The sequence below is a fragment of the Pseudophryne corroboree genome, chromosome 1 (assembly GCF_028390025.1).
Source record: "Pseudophryne corroboree isolate aPseCor3 chromosome 1, aPseCor3.hap2, whole genome shotgun sequence".
NCBI lineage: Eukaryota > Metazoa > Chordata > Amphibia > Anura > Myobatrachidae > Pseudophryne > Pseudophryne corroboree.
Window position 1 is genome coordinate 622,869,000 of NC_086444.1, and position 25,501 is coordinate 622,894,500.

At 45.0% G+C, this 25,501-nt stretch overlaps 1 protein-coding gene across 1 annotated transcript in view; it reads left to right on the forward strand.

Moving 5' to 3' along the window:
* MADCAM1 (mucosal vascular addressin cell adhesion molecule 1) overlaps positions 1-25,501 on the forward strand; it is a 151,350-nt gene that overhangs the window by 65,834 nt on the left and 60,015 nt on the right. The window contains 1 exon segment of the mRNA XM_063914473.1: positions 7,638-7,904. Coding sequence (XP_063770543.1) covers positions 7,638-7,904 — 267 coding nt within the window.

A 25,501-nucleotide genomic window follows, 5' to 3' on the forward strand; every position in this document is an offset into this window, starting at 1 on the left:
GGCACGTGCCCCCCCTGTCATTTAGGATCATTCACTATAGCTGCCCCCGGCCCCCTGCCACACCACAGATCGGATTGGAATAGAGATCCGACCTGCGGTGCTGCGCTCCCCGGCTCCCGTCCGTTCCCACTTGGCACTACCGCTCAGGGAGCCGGCTAGCCCGGTCCCCCTGTGTGCGGCACACTCGGGCAGCAGGGGGTCCGTCCTCCAACCCCCCGTCCGTCCGCCCGCCCGCCCGCCGCCGCACCGGAAGCCGTGGTCAAACCAGGACTCCCAGCTGCAGCAGATCCCAGCGTGCAGCTCCCACCGCTGCCCTGCTGCCAGCGCTTCCCCCTCTCCCCATCCTCCTCACACATGGCCGGCCGCCAGAGCCCCGCAGCACTCTCTCCCGCAGCCGCACCTCGTCTCCTCATCTCGGCGGCACAAGGCCCCCTCCCCTGCTAATCTGTAAGTAGATTGCTTTCGGGCCATCAGTGCTGCGGCCCCCTGCCTGATATAGTCACAGTGTTGTATAGAGACTACACATAACCAGTATAATATGGGGGCATTGAAGTTATTTCCCCCCTGGCTCCCCTCTCATAGCCCCTTTACTTTAGAGACTGCTGATGGGGATCAGTACTAAATCCCGCTGGACGGGATCCCGGCGGTCGAAATACCGATGCCGGAATCCCGACCACACAATTCCAACAGGGGTGGCGAGCAGAATGCAGCCCCTTGCGGGCTCGCTTCGCTCGCCACACTATTATATTCTCCCTCTATGGGTGTCGTGGACACCCACGGAGGAAGAATATGTCAGGATTGTGCCGGTCGGGATTCCGGCGTCGGTATTTCGACCGCCGGGATTCCGTCCGGCGGGATCTTGACCGCATCCCCTGCTGATGCACTCCTTCAATTTCCATGTGTCCCCACCCAACTCTTCTCCATTATTTTCCTCCTCCCATGCTTGTACAGTATTAGAGGCACCCAGAAGCTTCACTAGTGTGCTTCTTACCCCCTCCCATAGTTGTCCTCTAACCCCCCTGTGCCGCTGACCTACCTACCTATGTGTGCCACTGAACTGCTCCCCATATGTGCCTCGGCACCCACCTGTCCATGTGTGCCACTAACTGTCTCCCCTATGTGCTTATCTGAACCCACCTCCCCTTGTGCTCGCAGACACCTCATCCCATGTGTGCTTCAGCGTCACCTAACCCGGTGTGCTTCTGACCACCCTATGTGCCTTTGAGCCACCCACCCCATCTATTTCTGTGTAATCACCGCCATCCCCAATTAATTTGCCTTTTTTTAATACTGCGCAGCAGCACCAGCCTTGAGCCCGGACTACCAGCTGCAGCAGATCCCAGCGTGCAGCTCCCACTGCTTCCTCCTCTCTGCCCTGCTGCCAGAACTTCCCACTCGATCCCCGTCCTCCTCACGCATGGCAGACAGAGCCCCACAGCACTCTCTCCCACAGCGGCACAACTAGTGAAGGCCCCCTCCCCTGCTCCGGTCTCTGCTGACACTTTCAACTAGGTATAAAGTGCAGATATATATCTGATATAAAAGTGCACCATTGCCACATCTGGCATGCCACGTGTCACTAACCCCTGACAATGAGCATGAAACCACTGGCAATGAGCATGGAACCAAGGGCATGAAACCCTTGGCAACGAACATGAGACCCCTGGCAACGAGCATGAAACCGTTGGCAATGAGCATGAGACCCCTGGCAATGAGCAGGTAATTTAAAAATAATTAGAGGCCTTACTGTGGGCATAATTTGTAAGAGACATTATTGTGTGTGGAGCATAAAGTGGTGTCTATGTGGCATAATGTGTAATGGGCATTACAGCGTATGGCATAATGTGTGGCATTGTGTGGACTGGGCATTACGGTGTGTAGAATAATGTGGAAAGGCCATTACTATAAGGAACAAACATGACAAATAATGCAAAGGGCATGAATCAGTTTTTCCCCCTGTGTTTTTATATTTCCTGTGTTGTATAGGGGGCTCTACCTGGCATAATGTGTACAAGGTGTACTACTGTGTGGTGTAATGTGACTGACAAACACTACTGTGCGGTGTAATGTGAATTGGTACTATTCTGTGGCCATGCCCCTTCCCCATGAAGCCACGCCCCTATTTTTGGCAGCACACCTTCGGCGCGCACTAACCCTTTCCTTTTTCCATACCCCCACTTCAGAAATTCCACTTCGACCACTGTGTGTGTGTGTGTGTATATATATATATATATATATATATATATATATATATACCTTCTCTTTACTAGGAGCCCCACTGTCTTAAGTGCCCCGGGCCCCCCATGGTCTTAATCCAGCTCTGCCAGCACAGTGACAGGGGGAAGCCCTCGCCTCTAGCGGCTCCAGCGTTCCCTGTCATGCAGGCCGGGCAGCTTAAACTCACCCGACTCCTCCTGCTCTTAGGGACGTGAAACTACACCTTACTCCATGCCCCGGCGTTTGCTCTCCCTGCTGGAGACCCCGGTTGACCAGGGAACCAGAACAGGCATCTTCTCCTCCGGCTCCCCTGTTCCGGCCGCTGTCAGTGTGAGTGGTGTCCCCGGCAACCAGCAGTGCAGAGGGGTGAGAAGGCGTGAGGGAGGATGAGAGGGCATCCACAAAGCTGCAGTGGATCTTTGGTATTATGGGGAGAAATGTCACAGGGGGAGGGGGGGTCTTCTGTGCTTGGGGAAGATGCTCTATCTGGGGGTAGGGGGGTCTTCTGTACTTTGAGGTATATAATGGTGTTGGAGAAGCTGTGATGTGATGAAGTGCATTGAAGTGGGGGAGTGCTGTGAGGTAGTATTGAAGGGCGAGTAGGGGTGCTCTGCCCAGTCCTGGTTACAGACTCTCTCACCCTGTCAACCACAACATCTACCCCACAGACACTCACCCCGTCCTCCACCACACCTGTCCCTGTCCCCCACCACACCTTTCCCTGTCCCCCACCACACCTGTCATTGCACACTCACCCTGTCACCCACCAGACCTGTACTCCATGCCCCCAGCGTGATGAAACAAGGTTGTGGCTGGTGAGTACGGAATTCCCTGTGAGGCCACACCCACCATCCCAGGAGTTCGCACAAAGACCAACCCCCCCCGCCTTTCCCTATTGTAGTGCCCCCCCTGTCATTTTGTCCTGGATCCGCCCCTGGCCATAGGGATCATAGGGGTAATTCCAAGTTGATCGCAGCAGGAAATTTTTTAGCAGTTGGGTAAAACCATGTGCACTGCAGGAGAGGCAGATATAACATGTGCAGAGAGAGTTAGATTTGGGTGGGTTATTTTGTATCTGTGCAGAGTAAATACTGGCTGCTTTATTTTTACACTGCAATTTAGATTGCAGATTGAACACACCACACCCAAATCTAACTCTCTCTGCACGTTATATCTGCCTCCCCTGCAGTGCACATGGGGGGTCATTCCGAGTTGTTCGCTCGCAAGCTGCTTTTAGCAGCTTTGCACACGCTAAGCCGCCGCCTACTGGGAGTGAATCTTAGCTTATCAAAATTGCGAACGAAAGATTAGCAGAATTGCGAATAGACACTTCTTAACAGTTTCTGAGTAGCTCCGCACTTACTCGGCATCTGCGATCAGTTCAGTGCTTGTCGTTCCTGGTTTGACGTCACAAACACACCCAGCGTTCGCCCAGACACTCCTCCGTTTCTCCAGCCACTCCCGCGTTTTTCCCAGAAACGGCAGCGTTTTTTCACACACACCCATAAAACTGCCTGTTTCCGCCCAGAAACACCCACTTCCTGTCAATCACATTACGATCACCAGAACGAAGAAAAAACCTTGTAATGCCGTGAGTAAAATACCTAACTGCATAGCAAATTTACTTGGCGCAGTCGCACTGCGGGCATTGCGCATGCGCATTAGCGACTAATCGCTCCGTTGCGACAAAAAAATACAGAGCGAACAACTCGGAATGACCCCCATGGTTTTGCCCAACTGCTAACAAAGTTCCTACTGTGATCACGGGCAAACGCAGGATGTATCTGAGGGGGTTTCCATAACACATTTTATTTATATATATAACCACACATTTGCGCAAATATGTGTAACGAAGATCTCTGAATTCTATTATCATGTGGGATTTATATCTGGTTACTGTTATCCATTCAGTGTGCTGGGGAAACAATTGCTTTTTTTCTTGCTCAGAAATACCCCTTCCTTTCGAGCACCTGAATGATATCACTAAGCTAATTGAGCATTTACCAATCTATATGTATATATATATATATATATATATTTTAATATATATATTTTTTTTTTTCACACACACACAGTAATGTTTCATGTTTGCACTCGTGTGTGTGTGTGTGTGTGTGTGTGTGTGTGTGTGTGTGTGTGTGTGTGTGTGTGTGTGTGTGTGTGTGTGTTTCAATGCTCAGACAGTGGCATTTTTCAGCTGCTGTCTGAGCATTGAAACGTTTGTTAACTCAAACCTGCCTGGTCTATTTATTTTGAGTGCTGCCGCATATGGACATTGTATTACGCTGTACACATCAGTACAGCCTGAACTGGAGGGCACCGCTTTTTTGTTTGTTTAACCATACCTCCCAACTGTCCCGATTTTCGCGGGACGGTCCCGTTTTTTGGGGACTGTCCCGCTGTCCCACCCGCGGGCTGCAGTGTCCCGCGGTGGGGGGGGCAGTTGGGAGGCTCTGTCTCTCGCTGCCCTGCTTAGCAGAGCAGCGGTGAATAGACGCTGTGCGTATGCGCACAGTGTCTATTCATTGGAGACAGAGGGAGAGGGGGCATGCCAGCAGCTCACAGAGCGCTGGGCATGCCCCTTCAGTGATAAAAATGGGGGCGTGGCTCGCGATCGCCCCCGTGAAGCCACGCCCCATTTTCGTATGCCACGCCCCCTTTTCGTAGGCCACGCCCCTTTTCGGGGACGCGCGGGTGTCCCTCTTTACAGAAGGGAAAAGTTGGGAGGTATGGTTTAACTGGATGTTTTAAGTATTGAGGAGTGCCACTTTACAAGTATGTATGTATGTATGTACATCATAGTTGCCTACCCTCCCTCATGCTGCAGGAGACTCCCTGAAATAGAAGCAATCTCCCTCACTCCCTGAAAATTCCAGCAATCTCCCTGATTGCTCCTTACCCCCATTATGCAGCTATTACATTCTTGGGGGAAAAATAAATCAGAGATACATACATTCAAATGGAATCATTAGTGCCATTTCCCTGCATTAGTTAAAAGGCACAATGATCCCTATGGCCACTTACAGTATATGGAACTTCTTGTAAAACACAATACACAAACAAATCCTGCAAATAATCAGTGTCTTTTCTTCAACAAATAGATCTTACTGACTTTGGGACTCATTCACATTTGGATGTAAGTCATTTTTATGACACGCCTCTCCGATGTAGCAGTATGCGCCTGCGCTGATAGGTGTTACTTTCACAATCTCCCTGAAATGCTTTTTCAAAAGTAGGCAAGTATGATGTACATACATACATAAACACACAGCTATACATGTACTGTATGTCACAGACACACACACAAACACACACACACACACACACATATATATATATATATATATCTCACACATACATACACACACAGTGTATATACAGGTTGAGTATCCCTTATCCAAAATGCTTGGGACCAGAGGTATTTTGGATATCGGATTTTTCCGTATTTTGGAATAATTGCATACCATAATGAGATATCATAGTGATGGGACCTAAATCTAAGCACAGAATGCATTTATGTTTCATATACACCTTATAAACACAGCCTGAAGGTCATTTTAGCCAATATTTTTTACAACTTTGTACATTAAATAAAGTGTGTGTACATTCACACAATTCATTTATGTTTCATATACACCTTATACACACAGCCTGAAGATCATTTAATACAATATTTTTAATAACTTTGTGTATTAAACAAAGTTTGTGTACATTGAGTCATCAAAAAACAAAAGTTTCACTATCTCACTCTCACTCAAAAAAGTCCGTATTTCGGAATATTCCGTATTTCGGAATATTTGGATATGGGATACTCAACCTGTATATATATATATATATATATATATATATACACACACACTGTATAGCACACATGTATGTCACAAACACACACTCATAGCCACACACACCATAATCTATAGCACACATGTATGTCACAAACACACACAGATCATACCTCCCAACATTTCTTCTTTCTAAAGCGGGACTACACATCATAATCTATAGCACACATGTATGTCACAAACACACACAGATCATACCTCCCAACATTTCTTCTTTCTAAAGCGGGACTAGATAGAACACAAACATAGACCTCTTTCACATTAAAATAAAACATAGCCAGCATGAATTTTTACAGGAAGTAAAGCAAACAGGCCACTATCACAAAAAATGTGTGCCTCCTCCTCCTCCTCCCACACACCTGTAGGGTAAATGCTGACCCAGCCACTGCCATTTATAAATATACCTCTCCCCAAACCCACCTCCCACCCACATGCAAGACACACACCTGCTAGTTGTTGCAGTAGGTGGAGAGACAGTCACTGCCTTGGACCCGACAAGCTCTCCGTCCGTCACAAAGCCACATGCACATGGAGACTGCCTGAGAGGAGCTGTGCTCTCCAGCTCCCCCTACTGTTCATTCAGCCAGCCTCTCCGTTTAAATACAAGGACGGATGCTGCTGCAGCGTTATAGACAGCCCAAGGAGCGTCAACACACATCGGTTAGCTGCGCCGATGAATCGGTGGGCAGGGGGGGGTTTCCAGGTACTCGGAAACCCCCTCTGCGTGCGCGTATGGCGATCAACTCAGAATTACCCCCATTGTGCCTTATAACCAATGCAGGGAAATGGCACTGATGATCCCATTTGAATGTCTGTATCTCTGATTTCTCTTTTTCCCCAAGACTGTAACAGCTGCATAATAGGGGTAAGGCGCAATCAGGGAGATTGATAGATATCCTCACATGTCTTCTCTTCCTTCTTCTCGACCCCGGTTTATTATTGCTGTATGACCTTATCATACAGCCCACCAAGAACCTTTGCAATCTGGTGGACAACTATGCAATAGATAGCACCTATCCTTGTGTATACATGCCTATTTCCCTATAGATTGTAAGTTAGCGGGCAGGGCCTTCCTACCTCTATGACTATTTGTTATCACCCAGTTTTGTCTTATCATTGTTATTTCCATTGTAAAGCGCGACAGAATTTGCTGCACTATATAATTATTCAGGGAGTCGGGTCGATTGCTGCTATTTTCAGGGAGTCTCCTGCAGAATGCTGAAGGGTAGGCAACTATGACCATAAAACAATGCTAAACACTTTAATTTCTCCCTCTGCGTCCACCCTGGCACCTGTGATTGATAAGTACTTTTCATCTATGCTGTCATTCCTACAATTCTTGTTTAGCATTGTTTTGGATTTTTGTATTACACAATACTTTTTTAAGTGTTGATAAATATTGCATCTTTAAAAATACAATTGATGTCTGTTGCAATTGTTGCATAGGGAAATGTGTATCTGTGTTGGTGTGCATATATATATATATATATATATACACACACACACACACACACACACACACACACACACACACACACTATATCATTATTATCTGTATTGTATTCTTCTTTATTTTAGCTCATTATGGCCTGGCTGTGCATCCTGTGAATCCAGTGGTGGCTCTTGGAGGGTCCTTGAAACTGAACTGCTCCATTAATTGTCCTCTGGGTAGAACATCCTGGAAAGGGCTTGACACCAACCTGAATGGACAATATATTGGTCCTGGTTACAGTGTCCAGACCATAGAAAATGCAAGTGTGGCTATGGCAGGCACCAGAATCTGTGTGGGAACCTGTCCTGGTATCCGCAAGAATTTGCAGGCATCTGTGTACCTGTATGTATATGGTATGTATAATGAATAACTGTCTATATATCTATCAGGAGACACAATACAGTATAGATGTGACCATGTGTACCCCAGACATTTAACCCATGTTTTATAACTGCCAATCACTTCAAACTTTGAAATGTTTATACCTCTGAATGAGCAGCAATAGTTTGATTATTGAAATATATACTTCTGAGAAGCAATTGTTGGGTTTTATTTTGTAATATACCTGTATACTGCGTTGGCATGTTATTATTAGGTTACTCTTTATAATCGTAAATTGCTCCCCATTTGTTCTCTGTATATCTTGAATGAATTGGAACATTGACTAAGGGGTATATTCAATAACAGTCGGGTCCATTCCGACATGCAGTTGTCGGAATGGACCCGACAACCCCTATTCAAAGAGCGGGCAAATCCGACTGTCAGACTTGGCCGTTCCCGGTGTCCTGACCTGCTGCTGTCAGCAGCTGCGGGTGCGCTGACAGCGGCGCCGGGGGGACCTCGCTTGCTGCAGCCGGGTGGACGCTGCTGCTGGGTTCTTGCTCTCCCCGCTGCTCCCTCCGTCTCCTGCTCTCAGCTCCCTCATCTCAATCCGACTTTTTTTAAAGTCGGATTGAGATTATCAGAAACGGGGCTAAAACCTGTCGGGTTTGGCCCCGCTTCCGACAATGCACGATGATCGGCGGCTGAAGCTGCTGATCAGCGTGCATTCCGACAAGTCGGGTTTCCCGACTTGTTGGAAAAAATGGGGCGGTAATTAATAGTTCGGAACCCCTTCCGACCTAAAACTGTCGGAAGCTGCCGTCTTTCCAACAAGATGGCAGCTTCCGGCAGTTATTGAATATACCCCTAAGGGGAAAATTCAATAAGCTGGGGTAATTAACTGCGGGCTAATTGACACGTCGGGGCCATATAATTAGCCCTGAATGCAGACCACCGGCAGGTCTTATGAGGGTTTTTTTTGGGACCTCATCGAGCTCCAAACCCCCCCCCCCCCCCCTCAATAATTAGCCGTTGCCATGACCACAGCAGTGAAGGCACATACTGTAGGTCCGTGGCCTTATCACGGATTCTATGTGTGGAATTCAATTGTTTAAAAAAGTTGGTTGAGTGTCTGTTTTATCCTAGACAGGATAAAACAGACTCCCAACTGACTTTTCAAACAATTGAACACCACCCTATGTGTTTTCACCTGAAAACAGAATCAGTAACGTGCACAAAGAATTGTCTCTAATTAAATAGCATGAAGCAAAAAACATTAGAAAAAGCTCAGTGCTACTCCTGTGTTTTTGCTGAAAATGTGGCACTTGCATTGTGACATACACTGACTTTGGCTAGGCAACTAATGCAAAATTCCACATATTCACAAAATCCACATATTCTACAGTCTATTTGAAAAAGATTGTCATAAGGCTAGCAAATGTCAGGATTATACAGGTATATAAAATAGACAAAATTAGATAGAAAGTGTGGATAAAGATATATATTTGGGGCTTACATAATCAAATTAGCATGAACTTGGCCCTCAATAGCTTGGTATTGGGAAAGAATCATTAAATATATCTGAAATATAAATTACTGTATATCTGCATACTAAAACCAGCAAATTTTCTGTGAATTTAGTGTCAGGAAATCTGAAACTAACTTGCAAGACTTACGACTGGGAAGATAATTAGAATTTCCTTTATTAAAGTTTCACAACTTTGTTCATTTTGCAACACTCCTGCCAAAATACTTGTCACAGAACTTATTTTCTGTGTGAAAATATTCTAGCTATTAAAACTGAAATCCTAAAAATAAATGAGAAACCAGGGAAACTGGCAATTTATTTTAAAGTTTTAATTAAAACCTAAGCTCACATATCATCCGCACTTTTTAACTCTATTTTTTTCTTATTAAAATCAAAAAGCACCTACTGTAAATTATTTTCATATATCAAACCTAGAACTGTGGCACGCAAGTATGTCCTAACAAAGTGGTTGGAAATGACCACCCAATATCCTAATTGGTGTTTTAAAAAAAAATTTGTAATCAATCAAGCGTTATAACTACACTATACATTGCCGATTAAGGCCGAGATTTATCAAGCCTTGGAGAGTGATAAACTGCACGGTGATAAAGTACCAACCAACCAGCTCCTAACTGTCATTTTTCAAACACAGCCTGTGACATGACAGTTAGGAGCTGATTGGTTGGTACTTTATCACCGTGCAAATTATCACTCTCCAAGGCTTGATAAATGGGGGCCTAATATTGAAGATTTATGCTATATGAATGAATAGCAGTAAACTAAGGTACATAAGTATTACCAATGGCTGTTTTGGTGCCTCACTACTACCTTCATGGCAACCAGCGGCAGTGCCCACCTTTTTTGGGCAAAGGGGTTGCCGCTGCCCATGCCGGAAATGGAGAGGAGAGAGCCGGCCTCTGGCCTGCCGGGTCCCTGCGCCAGCGCACTGGATCTAGCAGGCACCGGACAAGCCTCTTCTCCAGAGAAACTTGACTGGGCTGAAGATCAGGCAGGGAGTGACAGCAGCAAGCCAGCTCCAACAATGAAGCCACTGAGCCAGTGCAGTCACAGAGTGACAGATATTACTGGCAGGGCTGCAATCCTGGAGCCCACAGGTAAAATCCGCCACTGATAGCAACCTTGATGAACGCGACATAGAAATACTCGTTTACATACTTATATACATGGTGGATGTCCAGTAATTTAATAGAAGATTAATCCCCAGATATATGAAACTAGCACTCATTAGTATGAAACAAAGGTCTTTAAAAGCAAGCAGGCCAATCTTGCACAATGGCCAATTCGGTTATCACATGTCATCTTTATCAGGGGCTTTAACATGGCTCCTCTCTCACTCAGAGTTTCAATACAAGTTATGAGACAACAATTATGTGACACGCGCAAGAACATATGACCACCATTTTCAAGTAAACATTAAAACTTACAGGCAAAATGCTTGGAGGACATTCTGAATACAAGGCTTCCAATAACCAAATACCCACACAAAAAGTTTACAAAAGAAAAAGCTCTGGATACTTTTAAAGAGATAAATACGTTTAAAAAATGAGGATATACGTAGCCACACATCCTAAAGCCATGGATGTAATATATAAAAAATAATAAAATGAATAACAAAACCAAAATCTATATTTGCCCTCTGACACCCCCTTGAAGAAGTCCTCAGTGTGTACATGGCTAAACAGACAAGTGACACGGTGTCATCAGACACTGTTTCCTATTGGTGCGTGGCTTACTCTGATTGCTTACAGAGTGCTTGAGACCCAGGAGACTTGCTGAGATTTGCTGAGCAGTGTGATCTGGACCCATACAAGAGGGCTGACTCAGGCTAAAGCCAGGTACACACTAGATGACATGCAAACGATAAGATGTCGCTCACGATTTCCTTGAACTCCCGCACAAACGATACTGGGCCTAATTCAGCATGGATCGCTATTGTGAGAAATTGCAGTTGTCTGCGAGTAGGAAGGCGCCACCCCAATAGGAAGAAAAAACGCTCCGTGCAAAATTGCGAATGCGTCACAGATCCCTATCCACTCACAGATGCATACGCAATTCACAGAACATCGAAGAGTTTTTGCCATCTGAGCAAATGTGAGTAGTCTGAGGCTGCAACTAATCTGTAAATGAGACGGCCTGGAAGTGGTCTGCGTTGACATCAGAGACCCTCCCCAAAAACACTTGGGCACATCGGCATTTTGTCTGACACACCCAGAAAATGGCAGGTTTCTGCCCAGAAATGCCAGCTTCTTCTCAAACAGCGGCTACAGTGCAATTACAGTCTGTACGCATTTTCTGTTGCTATTACCCCTCGCGCGTACGCAATGTGAACGTTTCGCATGCACAGTCATTTTATAATCAATACATTTGCGATTTCTCACAATAGCAATCCATGATGAATTAGGCCCATTGTGCATACCCTAAAAAGACAATGTTTGCACCTGCCGTGCTTGCGCACAAGATCAGCAAGAAAGATAGGTGTTCAATGGGTGTTATCCTCACCCAGCAAATTAATAAGAAACTTTTGTATACAGAACACTCTTCCTCCTGCGCTGCTTTACAAATTTTAGTAATAAAGAATAAGGAGAAAGGCTCCACTTAGCTTAAAACAGACGCTCCAAATCACTGCAAATGATCTTCACAAGAAATCTGTCTTGCACATATTTTCATAAAGAGATGATTAACATTCACTGATGTTACACAAATTTATGAGGGTGGCTTCCTACCAGAATCCAGATTAAAGAAGTGCACATAGGAGATTCTATAGATGTTTCATATACCCGGAGGAAGAATCAGCTGCCTTGACAAAGATCAGTGGATTGATCGAAACGCATTGGATAAGGAAGGGGGCAAAGCGGCAGACTGACCAGACGAGGAGAAAACAGGGTGCCCATCTTTGGAGCTGATTCTTCCCCGGGGATATGAAACATCTATAGAATCTCCTATGTGCACTTCTTTAATCTGGATTCTGGTATTTATGAAAATATGGACATTTTTATCATTGTGCTTTTTTTATTAAATATACTTTTTTAATGTCTACTGGATCAACTTTCATTATACATTGGAGTGACGGCATATGTTTATATGTGGTACATATCTGGTGAACATATTGTACTAAATTGTCTTTTTGTTTTCTTACATGTACTGTCATCCGGGCATACTTTACGGGGGTCATTCCGAGTTGATCGCTAGCTGCCGTTGTTCACTGCGTAGCGATCAGTGTAAAAAATGGCTAATCTGCGCATGCGTATGCACCGCAATGCGCATGTGCGATGTACTGGTACAAAGAGCATCATGGTTTTGCACAGGTTCTAGCGACGCTTTCAGTCGCACAGCCGATCACAAGGAGATTGACAGGAAGAGGGCGTTTATGGGTGTCAACTGACCGTTTTCTGGGAGTGTTTGGAAAAAATTAGGCGTGGCCGGCTGGTATCTGACATCACTACCGTGTCATTCGTCGCAGGAATTATCGCACAGAATAAGTAACTACAGGGCTCGTCTTGTTTTGCACAAAATGTGTTTGCAGGCGCTCTGCTGCACAGGATTTCGCACTCCTGCAAAGCGAAAATACACTCCCCAGTGGGCAGCGACTATGCGTTTGCACGGCTGCTAAAAACTGCTAGCGAGCGATCAACTCAGAATGAGGGCCTATATCATTTATCTGCAAGACAAATTTCTTGTGAAGATCGTTTGCAGTGATTGAGAGTGTCAAAGTCAGAAAAATATCCCTATACACGCTGCCATATTTGCACCTCACGCTGGTCCGCGCTGCGCATGCGTGCGCTTTCCCGTGATAGCGCATACCCGCTGATGCGTGCACCCGCTCGCATCGGTATGCGTATTTACGGTAAGGAGTATGTAGTCGTAGCGTGCGACCCAATCGTTACATATTTCCACAATTAATGTAGTTTGTAGATCATGGTCCCTTTGATAGATTCTGAAAGTTTGGTTAATATAGAATGTCCCTGAATGGAGGGACCCCTCTTTGTATTGTGCGAAGGGTCTAACAGGAATCATACAGCAGTGTTTGGTACCCATCGGAAGAGTATTTAATTAGCAATATTCCGGTGTTGGTTTGGAGCGTATTAATCGCTCGTGCGAATAGTTATGGACATAAGAAGTTTATGTCCATTACTATTATTTACTCATACTCAGGTATGCGGCGGGAAACCTAGTTCCCCACCCACCTGAGCTGTTTGAAATCGTCACAGCCCACCTGTATGAATCACCCTATGACCTTTTGTTATAATGCGAAGCCGAATTCCTGCGTCCAATGGACAATGAGGTTGTAGGGACCATTAGATTGCATTGTGTGAGTAGCATAAAAGACAGGCCTGTGGCATCCAGCTTTCACTTCTCATCAAACGGTTCTCATTGCTGATAATCGGGAAGCTGGATGTCCAGAGGCGCATGCGATCATACCCTATGTGCGTAAGTTTCTCTCCGTAATCATATTGTCTTACTGTGAGCCAATCTCTCTCTCTCTCTCTCTCTCTCTCTCTCTCTCTCTCTCTCAATCTCTCTCTCTCTCTCCGTCTCTCTCTCTCTCTCTCTCTCTCTCTCTCTCTCCCTTCTCTTTCTCTCATATCTCCCATTGTCTAGTATTGTATTGTATTAGATCAGCATAGTATTGTATTGTATTTCTTGTATAGTTATTCGGTTAGGAAGTCTCTGTTATATTGTAGTGTATCATTTGTACGGTGATTCCTTTTTACAAGTATATTAGTTATAATACAGTTAATAGGCTTTGGACCCTAAACCAGTATCTGTGTATTTCCTATAGTTTTAAGTGTTCACTTGAGCGTCGGTGACGCTCAAGCAGCTTTGTAGTTAGTCAGGTTACACAAGGTTGCACTTACACCCTGTATTCACATTAAGGTATTCTGTGTATTTTATTGATAAAAGGTTTAGACATAAAGGTATAGCGTTGTGAGCGTCTGCGCCGCTGGTGATCTCCTCGTGGTCTCGAGCGTCCGCTACGCCATAGCGAATCATTACTCTAGTCATCACCAATAACGTGCTGTCCAGTGATCACTGGGCCGTGAGCGAACGTGGCGTTTGAGCGTCTCGCCTACGGCTAAGTGATCGTTACGCAACTAGCGTACCCTTACGGTACTTCTTAAGTAAACAGCGTACTGTGTTCTTAGACTTCATTAAGGGTTGTTTATACGACGAAGGAATTTAACATTGTCAATTGGGGACTCGTCCTGTCCTTCTCATATCTGCACTAGGTAGATCAGCAGACATTATCCCCCAGCAAAGGGTGGGAGGTTGTCTCACAGTGCTGACGGGATAAGCGTCTGCTTCACTTAGATAAAGAGTGCTGAAGGAATCCGGGAACCGGAAGTAAGAACAAAACGCTTGTGTCTTTTAAAACTGTTTATTTCTTTTCTGTCTTGCGTATACACGCACGCATACATATCTGCATTTCTTTTTCAATTTCGTATATCACTATTCTGTTTGCCAATTTTTATAGTTGATAGAAAGTGCTAAAAGAGATTTGCTGTTATTTCATAGTAGAGGTAATAGTTAAAGTATAGACCAACACACGGCTTGTCTGGGAGATAAGGCAGTCAGTGTGGTGTGCGGTAGATGATCAGGGATCATCTACATTGATAAAAGTAGAAATTGTGTTACGGTGGATCTTTTGTTTTGCGTACACGTGTCTCTAACAAAGACTAGCGTACGCAATCCAAAGGCAGACGCACGCAGCGTACATTACGCAACGTAGCGTCCGGTTACGCCCACGTAGCTCAAGTTGTGATAAGGCGATAAGTAACGCAAAGGCGATAAGTAACGCACAGCGGTAGATAACGCGACGCGGTAAATAACGCAAATCTATTTTTGGAAAATTTGAAATTTAGTTTAACAGATCCTGCTCCTAATTGGTAACACAGCTGGGCTAAAGAAAAATTTCTGCGCAGAAATAGATATAGAAACGAAAGTGTACATGTGTTGAGTGAGTGTGTTTTTATAAGTTTATATAACTTAGAGGTTGAACCAAAAAGAAATCGGGTAGGACATACGTGTAAGTGACATATACGGTGGCTAAGGAGGCATCCTTGGTTAAATAAAATATGAGCATTAGAGTATAGCGGACCAGTATACAAGACCAGGAGGTCAGACCAGGAGGTCGTACAGAACAAGACCAGGAGGTCATAAGGAGACAAAGAAGGTCCGCTATAAAGGTACAAGAAGCACAACCCCGGGGGTTGGTGCTAAAACCCATATAGGCCATTGGAAGCTCTGGCTGAAGGAATTCGCAGCCGCAATTTTCGATTCCACTGATCTCTCAGTACATAACAGGTAGTGCTTATGTACTGAACGATTGTACCGCACGTAATTGTGTGCAGTAGTTAGTAATCTGACCTAATACAATTAGAGTAAAGTGGTCACAAACGCTATTTGTACATTCTGACGTGATTTGTGTAATTTTTTATTTTTAAAGGGAAGTTCGCTGGTCACTCAGGAACTATCTAACAACCCCACCTTTACTGGAAAGAGTAAGTGTCCTGCGGGTAACCCTCATATGTTCCAGTAAACAGAAGGTTTTTCTGGTAGGGCCCTGTATCGAGTACGCCAGCACCATATCGGTGTGATCAGGTCGTATTGGTCGAGGTGGGCGAGTGAGTGGGGTACTCGGTAAACCGCCACCGCCGGCCTATTTTGAATAATTTGGTTTGCTGTAAGGGTTCGCTGAAGACCGTGATATAAAGATCAAAGGAGTAGTAAGCAACACCTGCAGATTATGGGGGCCAATTGTTCAGGTAGGGGGCGATCAACCTCGGTTCGGGTTGATTCAGAGAACCGACCAGTCGGGTCGGCAAGGTACATCATGTGTGAAAAATACGGAAGTCACACAGAGGTTTTATGTGATGAATGGGAGAGAATGACTGTACAAGACAGGGAGAAATTCCCAAGAATAGGTAGCTTCAGTCCAGAAGTGTTACAAAATTTAAGGAGGAGGATATGTCTCATAAAATCAACAAAGAGACGAATTCAGCATCATGATTATTTACAGTTGTGGCAACAGGAAGGTGAGATACAGAGAGGTTTGGCTCTGGCGGCGGGATCTGGGGCAGTCAGGAAACTGATCGCCACAGCCCCGCCACCACCATACATAGCAGGGGAAAAGTTGATTACGGAGAGAAACGCACTGGGTTGTAAAACACAAACACTTAGTAACCCTGTAAATGTTAATGATGTTAACCAAGTAACCCATGCAATTATTAACCCGTGCAAGTTGTACCCTGTTTTGAACTTTCCTCAGGAGTGTGATCAAGAAGACGATCCGGCAACAATTTCAGCTCTCTCTCTCGCAGCCACCATAGCAGAGACTACAGTAGGCACAGCAACACCCACGAGATTAGCGAAGGCCCCTAGCGGAGGGATAGGTGAGGTCGTGTCAACGGGTAAGTACGGCACCATGCATTATACTGAAACAATTTCACCACAAGTTGTAGAATCTACACAGAATGAGGTTGTTAGAGTTAACCCTGTTAGAGTAATAGCAGTTCCCAATGGGAAAACAGATGTGTCAGGAGCCACTCCCATAAGGAACATTGCCATGTACACTCCATTTTCCCGAATGGAATTAAGAACAATAGTGTCCGAATTTCCTGACCCCAGGAAAGACTTAGTTGCTAGCCAAAAATACATCAGGGATCTAGGTAACACTGTAGAACCCAACAACAAGGATTGGCAGATACTGCTAAGAGCTTGTTTACCTTCAAATGTCGACTCAGTTCAATTCTTAGCTGATTGTGGACTAGATAAAGATGTACCACTTTCAGATGTGTACAACAAAGATAATGTAAAAAGGATAAATTTACAGCTAAAGGAGTATTTCCCAGCCGTTGTTAAATGGAACAAGATATTCTCCATTAGACAAAAAGAGTCCGAAACGGCAGCAGAATATTTCCACCGGGCACTATTAGAAATGGCAAAGTACACTGGAATAGAAGACATTAGGACCAACCCAAACCACCAAGAAGTAGCAGTATCTGTACTGATGGATGGTTTAAAGGAAACATTAAAGACTAGGGTTCAGACCACGCAACCATGTTGGCGAGGTCTGTCGGTGTCCACATTGAGAGAGGCTGCTATTGATCACGACAGAAACATCACTAGACACAGGGAGTCGCAAAGTGATAAGTTGATGTCAGTAAGTATACAGGCGCTGACCACAAGGCAGCCTGCGTATGTACCACCGAATCCTGTGGGTAAGTCAAGTGTAATAACATGTTTTTCTTGTAACAAACAGGGACACTATGCACGAGACTGTAGAACAAAGAGTGTACAAAGATCTTTTCAACCCCCTAGACAACGACACGACACACGACATTGGGAGCAGGGTCCACAGAGGCGGAGTTTTGAGCCACATACAGGGGAAACAAAAAGATACCCCCCGAACAGAGATTGGCATGCCTCTGGTAGTTCCCAGCTAACTCCCTCACAAGTAGTCGCTGCCAGCGGGATTCAGGGAGGTCAGCATACCCAATAGGGGTGTGGCCATACCTGTAATCTGCAGCCAGTTAAATTGATTGCCAGTCTTGGAAGTGAACCAGAGATTGCAATCAATGTAGCTGGTAAAACCTTAAACTTTCTTGTAGACACAGGGGCGGCCAAGTCAGTGATAAATTCGACAGTGGGCATGAGAACCACTGGTAGGACAGTTCCAGCCATGGGAGTAACAGGAGTAGTCCAGCACTACCCTGTTAGCAAACCAGCCGAGATTACAATAGGGCCTTTGCATACCAAGCATTCATTTTTGCTAGCTGCATCGGCACCAACCAATCTCCTGGGAAGAGACTTACTATGTAAAATGGGTTGCGTCATTTATTGTACTCCTGAGGGTGTATTCTTGGACATTCCTGAGAATCACGCTCAGGAAGTACGAGACATGTTAGACTCCCCATCAAAATTAATGTCACATCCCATTATGACAAATAGGAATCCATCCCAAATAGAAGAGATGACATCTCAGATACCAGAGTCACTTTGGACAAAAGATGGACAGGACACTGGATTAATGGCAAACGTAGCTCCAGTAGTTGTACAAGTAAAAGATAGGTAGGATAGCTCCAAAAATCCCACAGTATCCTCTGAAGCCAGAGGTGGAGTTAGGAGTTTTCCCAGTAATAGAGCGCTTGCTACAACAGGGCATTCTAGTAAGAACGTCCAGCACAGCAAATAGTCCCATCTTCCCTGTTAAAAAGAGTGGGGGGAGGGGTTACAGGCTAGTGCAGGATCTAAGGGGGATTAACAAAATAGTTGAGAGTCAGTTCCCCGTAGTGCCAAATCCAGCTGTCATCCTAATGCAAATTCCTCCCACTGCCAAATTTTTCACTGTTATTGACCTCTGCTCCGCATTCTTTTCGGTACCTCTGCACCCTGACAGCCAATATTTGTTTGCATTCACATACAGAGGAGTCCAATACACGTGGACTCGGTTACCCCAAGGTTTCATAGATAGTCCAAGTATATTTTCTCAAGCTTTGCATGATTGTTTACAGTCTTTCCAACCGGAGAGTGGATCAGTATTGATACAGTATGTAGATGATTTACTACTGTGTTCAGATTCGCTGGAAGCTTCCCTGAAGGATACGAAACAGCTCCTGTTTCATCTTTCAGACACAGGACATAAGGTTTCCAAAGACAAGTTGCAATTATGCCAAGCTAAGGTAAAATATTTGGGACACTGTCTAACACAAGGACTGAGACACCTGACCGCTGATAGAATCCAAGCCATTAGAGACATGACACTGCCACAAACCCAGCAACAGATCAGGACGTTTTTAGGAATGTGTGGGTATTGCCGTAATTGGATCCCAGGGTTTTCCATATTGGCGTTACCTTTGCAGGAAATGGTCTCCTCAAACAAACCTGATAGGATCTCGCATACAGACGAATCCGAAACAGCATTTGAGAGACTCAAACAGTGCCTAACGCAGGCGCCAGCACTAGGTATGCCAGACTATGGGAAACCCTTTGAACTATACGGAACAGAAAGTGCTGGTTGCGCAGCAGGTGTACTAACCCAAAAACACGGTGATGCCAGCAGGCCAGTTGCATACTACAGCGCTCAGCTAGACACGGTAGCGCGATCCCTCCCCACATGCTTGCGTAGCGTTGCGGCGATAGCATTGCTAGTGACAAAAAGCGAAGATGTCGTGCTAGGCCACAACCTCACAATCCATACACCACATGCGGTATCTGCCTTATTAAATTCTGCCCAAACCAGACACGTCTCATCAGCAAGGTTTACAAGATGGGAATTGGCACTAATGGCCCCAGTAAACATCACCATAAGGAGATGCAGCGCATTAAATCCTGCAACATTTCTCCCAGGTGTGCCTGGTCAGACACAAAGGGTGGAAGGTGAGAGTGATGGGGAAGGAGGATTTAATACAAAGGAAGATACACATGATTGTATGGAATATTTGACCCAAAATTTTACCGCAAGGCCTGACATCAGTGACAATCCACTGGAAGATGCAGAACTCACGTTCTACACTGACGGTAGTTGTCACAGACAGTCAGACTCGGGAGACTTGTGTACTGGATACGCAGTCGTAGATGACCAAGACACCATAGAAGCGGAACCGCTAGGTCCACCTCACTCAGCCCAGGTTGCTGAACTGGTCGCCCTAACCAGAGCATGTGAATTGGCTAAGGGTAAGTCAGCCAATATCTACACCGATTCTAGATACGCCTTCGGGGTAGTACATGATTTCGGAGCCCTATGGCGCCTCAGAAATTTCATGACGGCAGCTGGTACACCGATAGCGCATGCAGCTTATATAAAAAGGCTTCTAACAGCGATACAGGAACCCGACAGAGTGGCTGTTATCAAATGTAAAGCACATACATATAGCCAAGACCCAGTATCCCTTGGTAACAGCCGAGCAGACGAAGCCGCAAAGCTTGCAGCTGCTACCCCCATACAGACAGACACCACACAACTGATGGTATTTAATACCATCAACACACAGAAGTTGTGTGAGATGCAGAATTTGTGTTCCACACAGGAAAAGGCAGTCTGGAAGGCAAAGGGATATGGCCAGGAGTCCTCAGGGCTCTGGACGGATGGACATGGTAAACCAGTGGCCCCCAGGACATACCTTCCATGTCTGGCTGAAGCAGCTCACGGGCTGACTCATCTAGGCAAGGAGGGGATGTGCAAATTGGTAAGAGCATACTGGTGCGCCCCAGGATTCTCCTCTCATGCGGGTAAAAGAGCAATGTCATGCCTTACCTGTCTGAGAAAGAATATTGGAAAAGCAATACCTACAGAACCATCCCATGTCCCACCTGCCGGCGGCCCTTTCCAGGTAATACAAATTGACTTCATTCAATTACCCCCATGTCGAAATTTGAAATATGTACTTGTTTGTATAGATGTTTTCTCGAATTGGGTCGAAGCATTTCCAGCAGCTACAAATACCGCTATGTTTACAGCTAAGAAAATTGTGCAGGAATTTGTATGTAGATATGGTATCCCTAGAATCATTGAAAGTGATAGGGGTACCCATTTTACAGGTGATGTCTTTCAAGGAATGTGTAAGTTGATGGGAATTGATAGCAAGCTGCACACTCCGTACCGTCCACAGGCGAGTGCGAAGGTCGAAAGAGTGAACAGCACTATTAAAAATAAATTGAGTAAAGTAATGGCAGAAACAGGATTGACGTGGCCAGAAGCTTTACCCATTGTTTTGTATAGCATCAGAACCACTCCCAGGTCCCCTCTTAACCTGTCCCCTTTTGAAATTCTGTTTGGTCGACAACCGCATGTCATGATTAACCCTCAGGATGATTTGAACTGTAACAATGAAGTGACTGTAAAATACTTGATTAACATGAGTAAGCAGTTGAGGAATCAAAATGATAATCTGAAGTTGGTGATTCCTGATTTACCAGATAGTAATTGTCATGACATTGAACCTGGGGATTATGTAATGATACGAAATTTTCTACGCTCAGGTTGTCTTATTGATAGATGGGAAGGACCATACCAGGTCTTATTGACTAGCACCACAGCATTGAAGGTTGCTGAGAGAGAGACTTGGGTCCATTCATCCCACTGCAAAAAGGTTGCTGATCCAGAGAAGTCCCGTGATAAGGAACAGACGGTAGAGGTTGTATCACTGGAGTGTCTGTTCCAGGAGGACTGAGGCGGCACCTGAGCCTTGAAGACCGAAAGCAGTTGTTGACTCCCTTCCCCCTTTTATTGTTTTTCTCCACTTCCCATCCCCTCTCCCTTAAAATTTCTTTTTCCCCCTTTTCATTCTTCTCTATTTCCTCCTCAAAGATGGACTTGCCCCAAGAGACTGTGATCCGGATTTTGATGTTAACCATGATGTTGACCAGAGCAGTCTGTTCCGGCGAGAGTACCATAGAGGTCGAGAGAGGTTCTGGAATGGGTTCCGATTATGATGATGGAGGCGTAGTTTTCCAAGATCAACCAAACCAACAAGCAAAGGCGAGTATCAGAAAACGATCCGATAGAAGAAATTGTGATGGATTATTAGCTGAAGAAAACTGTATCTGTAGGCTCTGTGACAATTTGATTGAGGATGGGTGCATAAAGAAATGCCAATCCAGTTTTAATATCCATATGGACCGGCATCCATTGAGTGACTATCACTCCTTAGTGGGTAACGTATTAAACCAAACAGATTGTTGGGTATGCTCTCAAGTACCTCAGGGTCATAGCAAATCAGGGCTAGTACCATTTCCTTTAACGTTAGGGGAGGTACTTGAGCTAAGTGGTGGGAGACCGGTGGACCGGAGGTTTAACATCTCCAGCCCTCCTAGTTTGAAGCTCCACCAATACCATGTGGATAGGTCCCTCTTATGTTTTAATATCTCCAATCCCCGTAAGCCGGGAAATTGGGAAGTGTCATGGAGCAACCTTACCATGACCTTTTCACACAGAGCAGATAGAATGCCTACAGATACAGAGCTTGTACGCCACATAGCCAGTAGAGGAAAATCTTTCCGGTATCGATATACCTTAGGAAACAGGATTACTAGAGTTGGAGAAGTATCACCAGGATACTGTGCACATATCGTACAAACCGATACGTGCATTAAGCAGATGGAAGAATTAGGGTCAGGAGAGTTCACCTGGAAGGTGTGTAATATGGTAATGTCCTTCTCTGTCCCATATGTTCTCCCCGATGATGCATATTTCATATGCGGGAGAAAGGCGTACAAGTGGCTTGCCCCAAACTCTGAAGGATTGTGTTATATTGGAAAAGTATTGCCTGAAGTGATGACTGTTACACATGACAAAATGAAGGACATACACCGTGGTGCCCAAGCTCCTTATACTCACACTCATTACGAGCACCGAGTTAAAAGACAACTGTCAGAAAGGTTAGAGCATCCGGCCTCTGATCTTATCCATGAATCCACCGGGATTCAGGTTCTGGTAGCGTTAGATTTCACTCGCACCGCTCGAGGAGTGATGAATTATAGATACATTTCCGCACTCGCCAATTTGTTAGATAATATCACTGAAATGTATGATGACACGTTCAGATACACTGGAAGAGAACTTCAAGCTTATAAAACAGAACTAGTTCAGCATAGGATGGTTCTTAATTATCTTACAGCAGTAACAGGCGGATATTGTGTTACATTGGCAACACAGTACGGCATAAAGTGTTGCACGTATATCACAAATAGCACCGAGGATCCGGTAGAGGTCATAGACCAAAAGATGGACGATATTCTCCAATTGAAGTGGGAATTTCGTCGAAAACACAATCTCACCCTTGCTGCTGTAGGTAATGAGCTGACTGGTTGGGTGTCATGGTTGAACCCGCGAAATTGGTTCTCCGGTTTAGGAGACTGGGCTCAAGGAGTCATAATGGATGTTGGAAAGTTCCTCCTATGTATCTTAGGTGTTGTTATATCTATTGGATTGATATTTAGATGCGGGCAGGCTTTAATGAGGTGCAAACAAAGTACAAAAGTGATGAGCTTGAGGAGTGAGGAAACTGTAATTAACCTGGATTTGATTTATGACCCAATGATAGAAACCAGGATGTGATGAAAAATGCGATTATACGGTCCGTTTCTTTCACCTGTTTTTTCTGCTTTTCTCCAAGATACAAAGACCCCCTTGGACGAGGAAGTTGACGAGACGCTATACAGACAACAGACAAGCACCAAAGATGAAGTTTTGACCACTTGAGAAATGGACATTTGATAAACTTTGCCATGGATCCCCAGTTTCCCTAGTATTCTTAAACTCACGCTAGCCCAACATTTTTGTAAATCTGATGGCACTGACAAAGCTATTTGCTCATGCCCAAGGAGCAATACAGCGCAAAGAAGACGACTCTCAACAGATACCGAACAAAACTTCAACAACAGATGTACATTTCCCTGACATAGAATATCATTGCATTTCCCATAAGTGTTCTTTATCTTCATCTCTACAACCCTCAGGTAATAACACACATAGTATAGGGAATACAGGCACAGATATCAGCAATCACATATTCCCCCATTCATGTATCATCAACTAAAATGTGCTCCCCATTTTGTTCAAAAGCCGAAAAGAGCTCGGTAAAGTTTGACAGCCCATCCACAGACCTGTACCACGGGATAAGAAGGAATTCAAATGTATACTTCGCAATACCTCGAAGCTTGATTTACCACACGTACGGCACGATGATACATGACCCTCCAAACATGGACTCATACACACATACTTCTGCTATCTCACTAGGTCATACCCTCTTCACACCTACTCCTCTCTTCTTCCTTACCCAACCATGGAAATGAATTAACCCCTGACTTATATTTTTCTCCTTTTGAAATGCTTTAGAAGGTGGCAGTTATTATTGACTGCCAAAGGGTGGACTGTCAAAGTCAGAAAAATATCCCTATACACGCTGCCATATTTGCACCTCACGCTGGTCCGCGCTGCGCATGCGTGCGCTTTCCCGTGATAGCGCATACCCGCTGATGCGTGCACCCGCTCGCATCGGTATGCGTATTTACGGTAAGGAGTATGTAGTCGTAGCGTGCGACCCAATCGTTACATATTTCCACAATTAATGTAGTTTGTAGATCATGGTCCCTTTGATAGATTCTGAAAGTTTGGTTAATATAGAATGTCCCTGAATGGAGGGACCCCTCTTTGTATTGTGCGAAGGGTCTAACAGGAATCATACAGCAGTGTTTGGTACCCATCGGAAGAGTATTTAATTAGCAATATTCCGGTGTTGGTTTGGAGCGTATTAATCGCTCGTGCGAATAGTTATGGACATAAGAAGTTTATTTACTCATACTCAGGTATGCGGCGGGAAACCTAGTTCCCCACCCACCTGAGCTGTTTGAAATGGTCACAGCCCACCTGTATGAATCACCCTATGACCTTTTGTTATAATGCGAAGCCGAATTCCTGCGTCCAATGGACAATGAGGTTGTAGGGACCATTAGATTGCATTGTGTGAGTAGCATAAAAGACAGGCCTGTGGCATCCAGCTTTCACTTCTCATCAAACGGTTCTCATTGCTGATAATCGGGAAGCTGGATGTCCAGAGGCGCATGCGATCATACCCTATGTGCGTAAGTTTCTCTCCGTAATCATATTGTCTTACTGTGAGCCAATCTCTCTCTCTCTCTCTCTCTCTCTCTCTCTCAATCTCTCTCTCTCTCTCTCTCTCCGTCTCTCTCTCTCTCTCTCTCTCTCCCTTCTCTTTCTCTCATATCTCCCATTGTCTAGTATTGTATTGTATTAGATCAGCATAGTATTGTATTGTATTTCTTGTATAGTTATTCGGTTAGGAAGTCTCTGTTATATTGTAGTGTATCATTTGTACGGTGATTCCTTTTTACAAGTATATTAGTTATAATACAGTTAATAGGCTTTGGACCCTAAACCAGTATCTGTGTATTTCCTATAGTTTTAAGTGTTCACTTGAGCGTCGGTGACGCTCAAGCAGCTTTGTAGTTAGTCAGGTTACACAAGGTTGCACTTACACCCTGTATTCACATTAAGGTATTCTGTGTATTTCATTGATAAAAGGTTTAGACATAAAGGTATAGCGTTGTGAGCGTCTG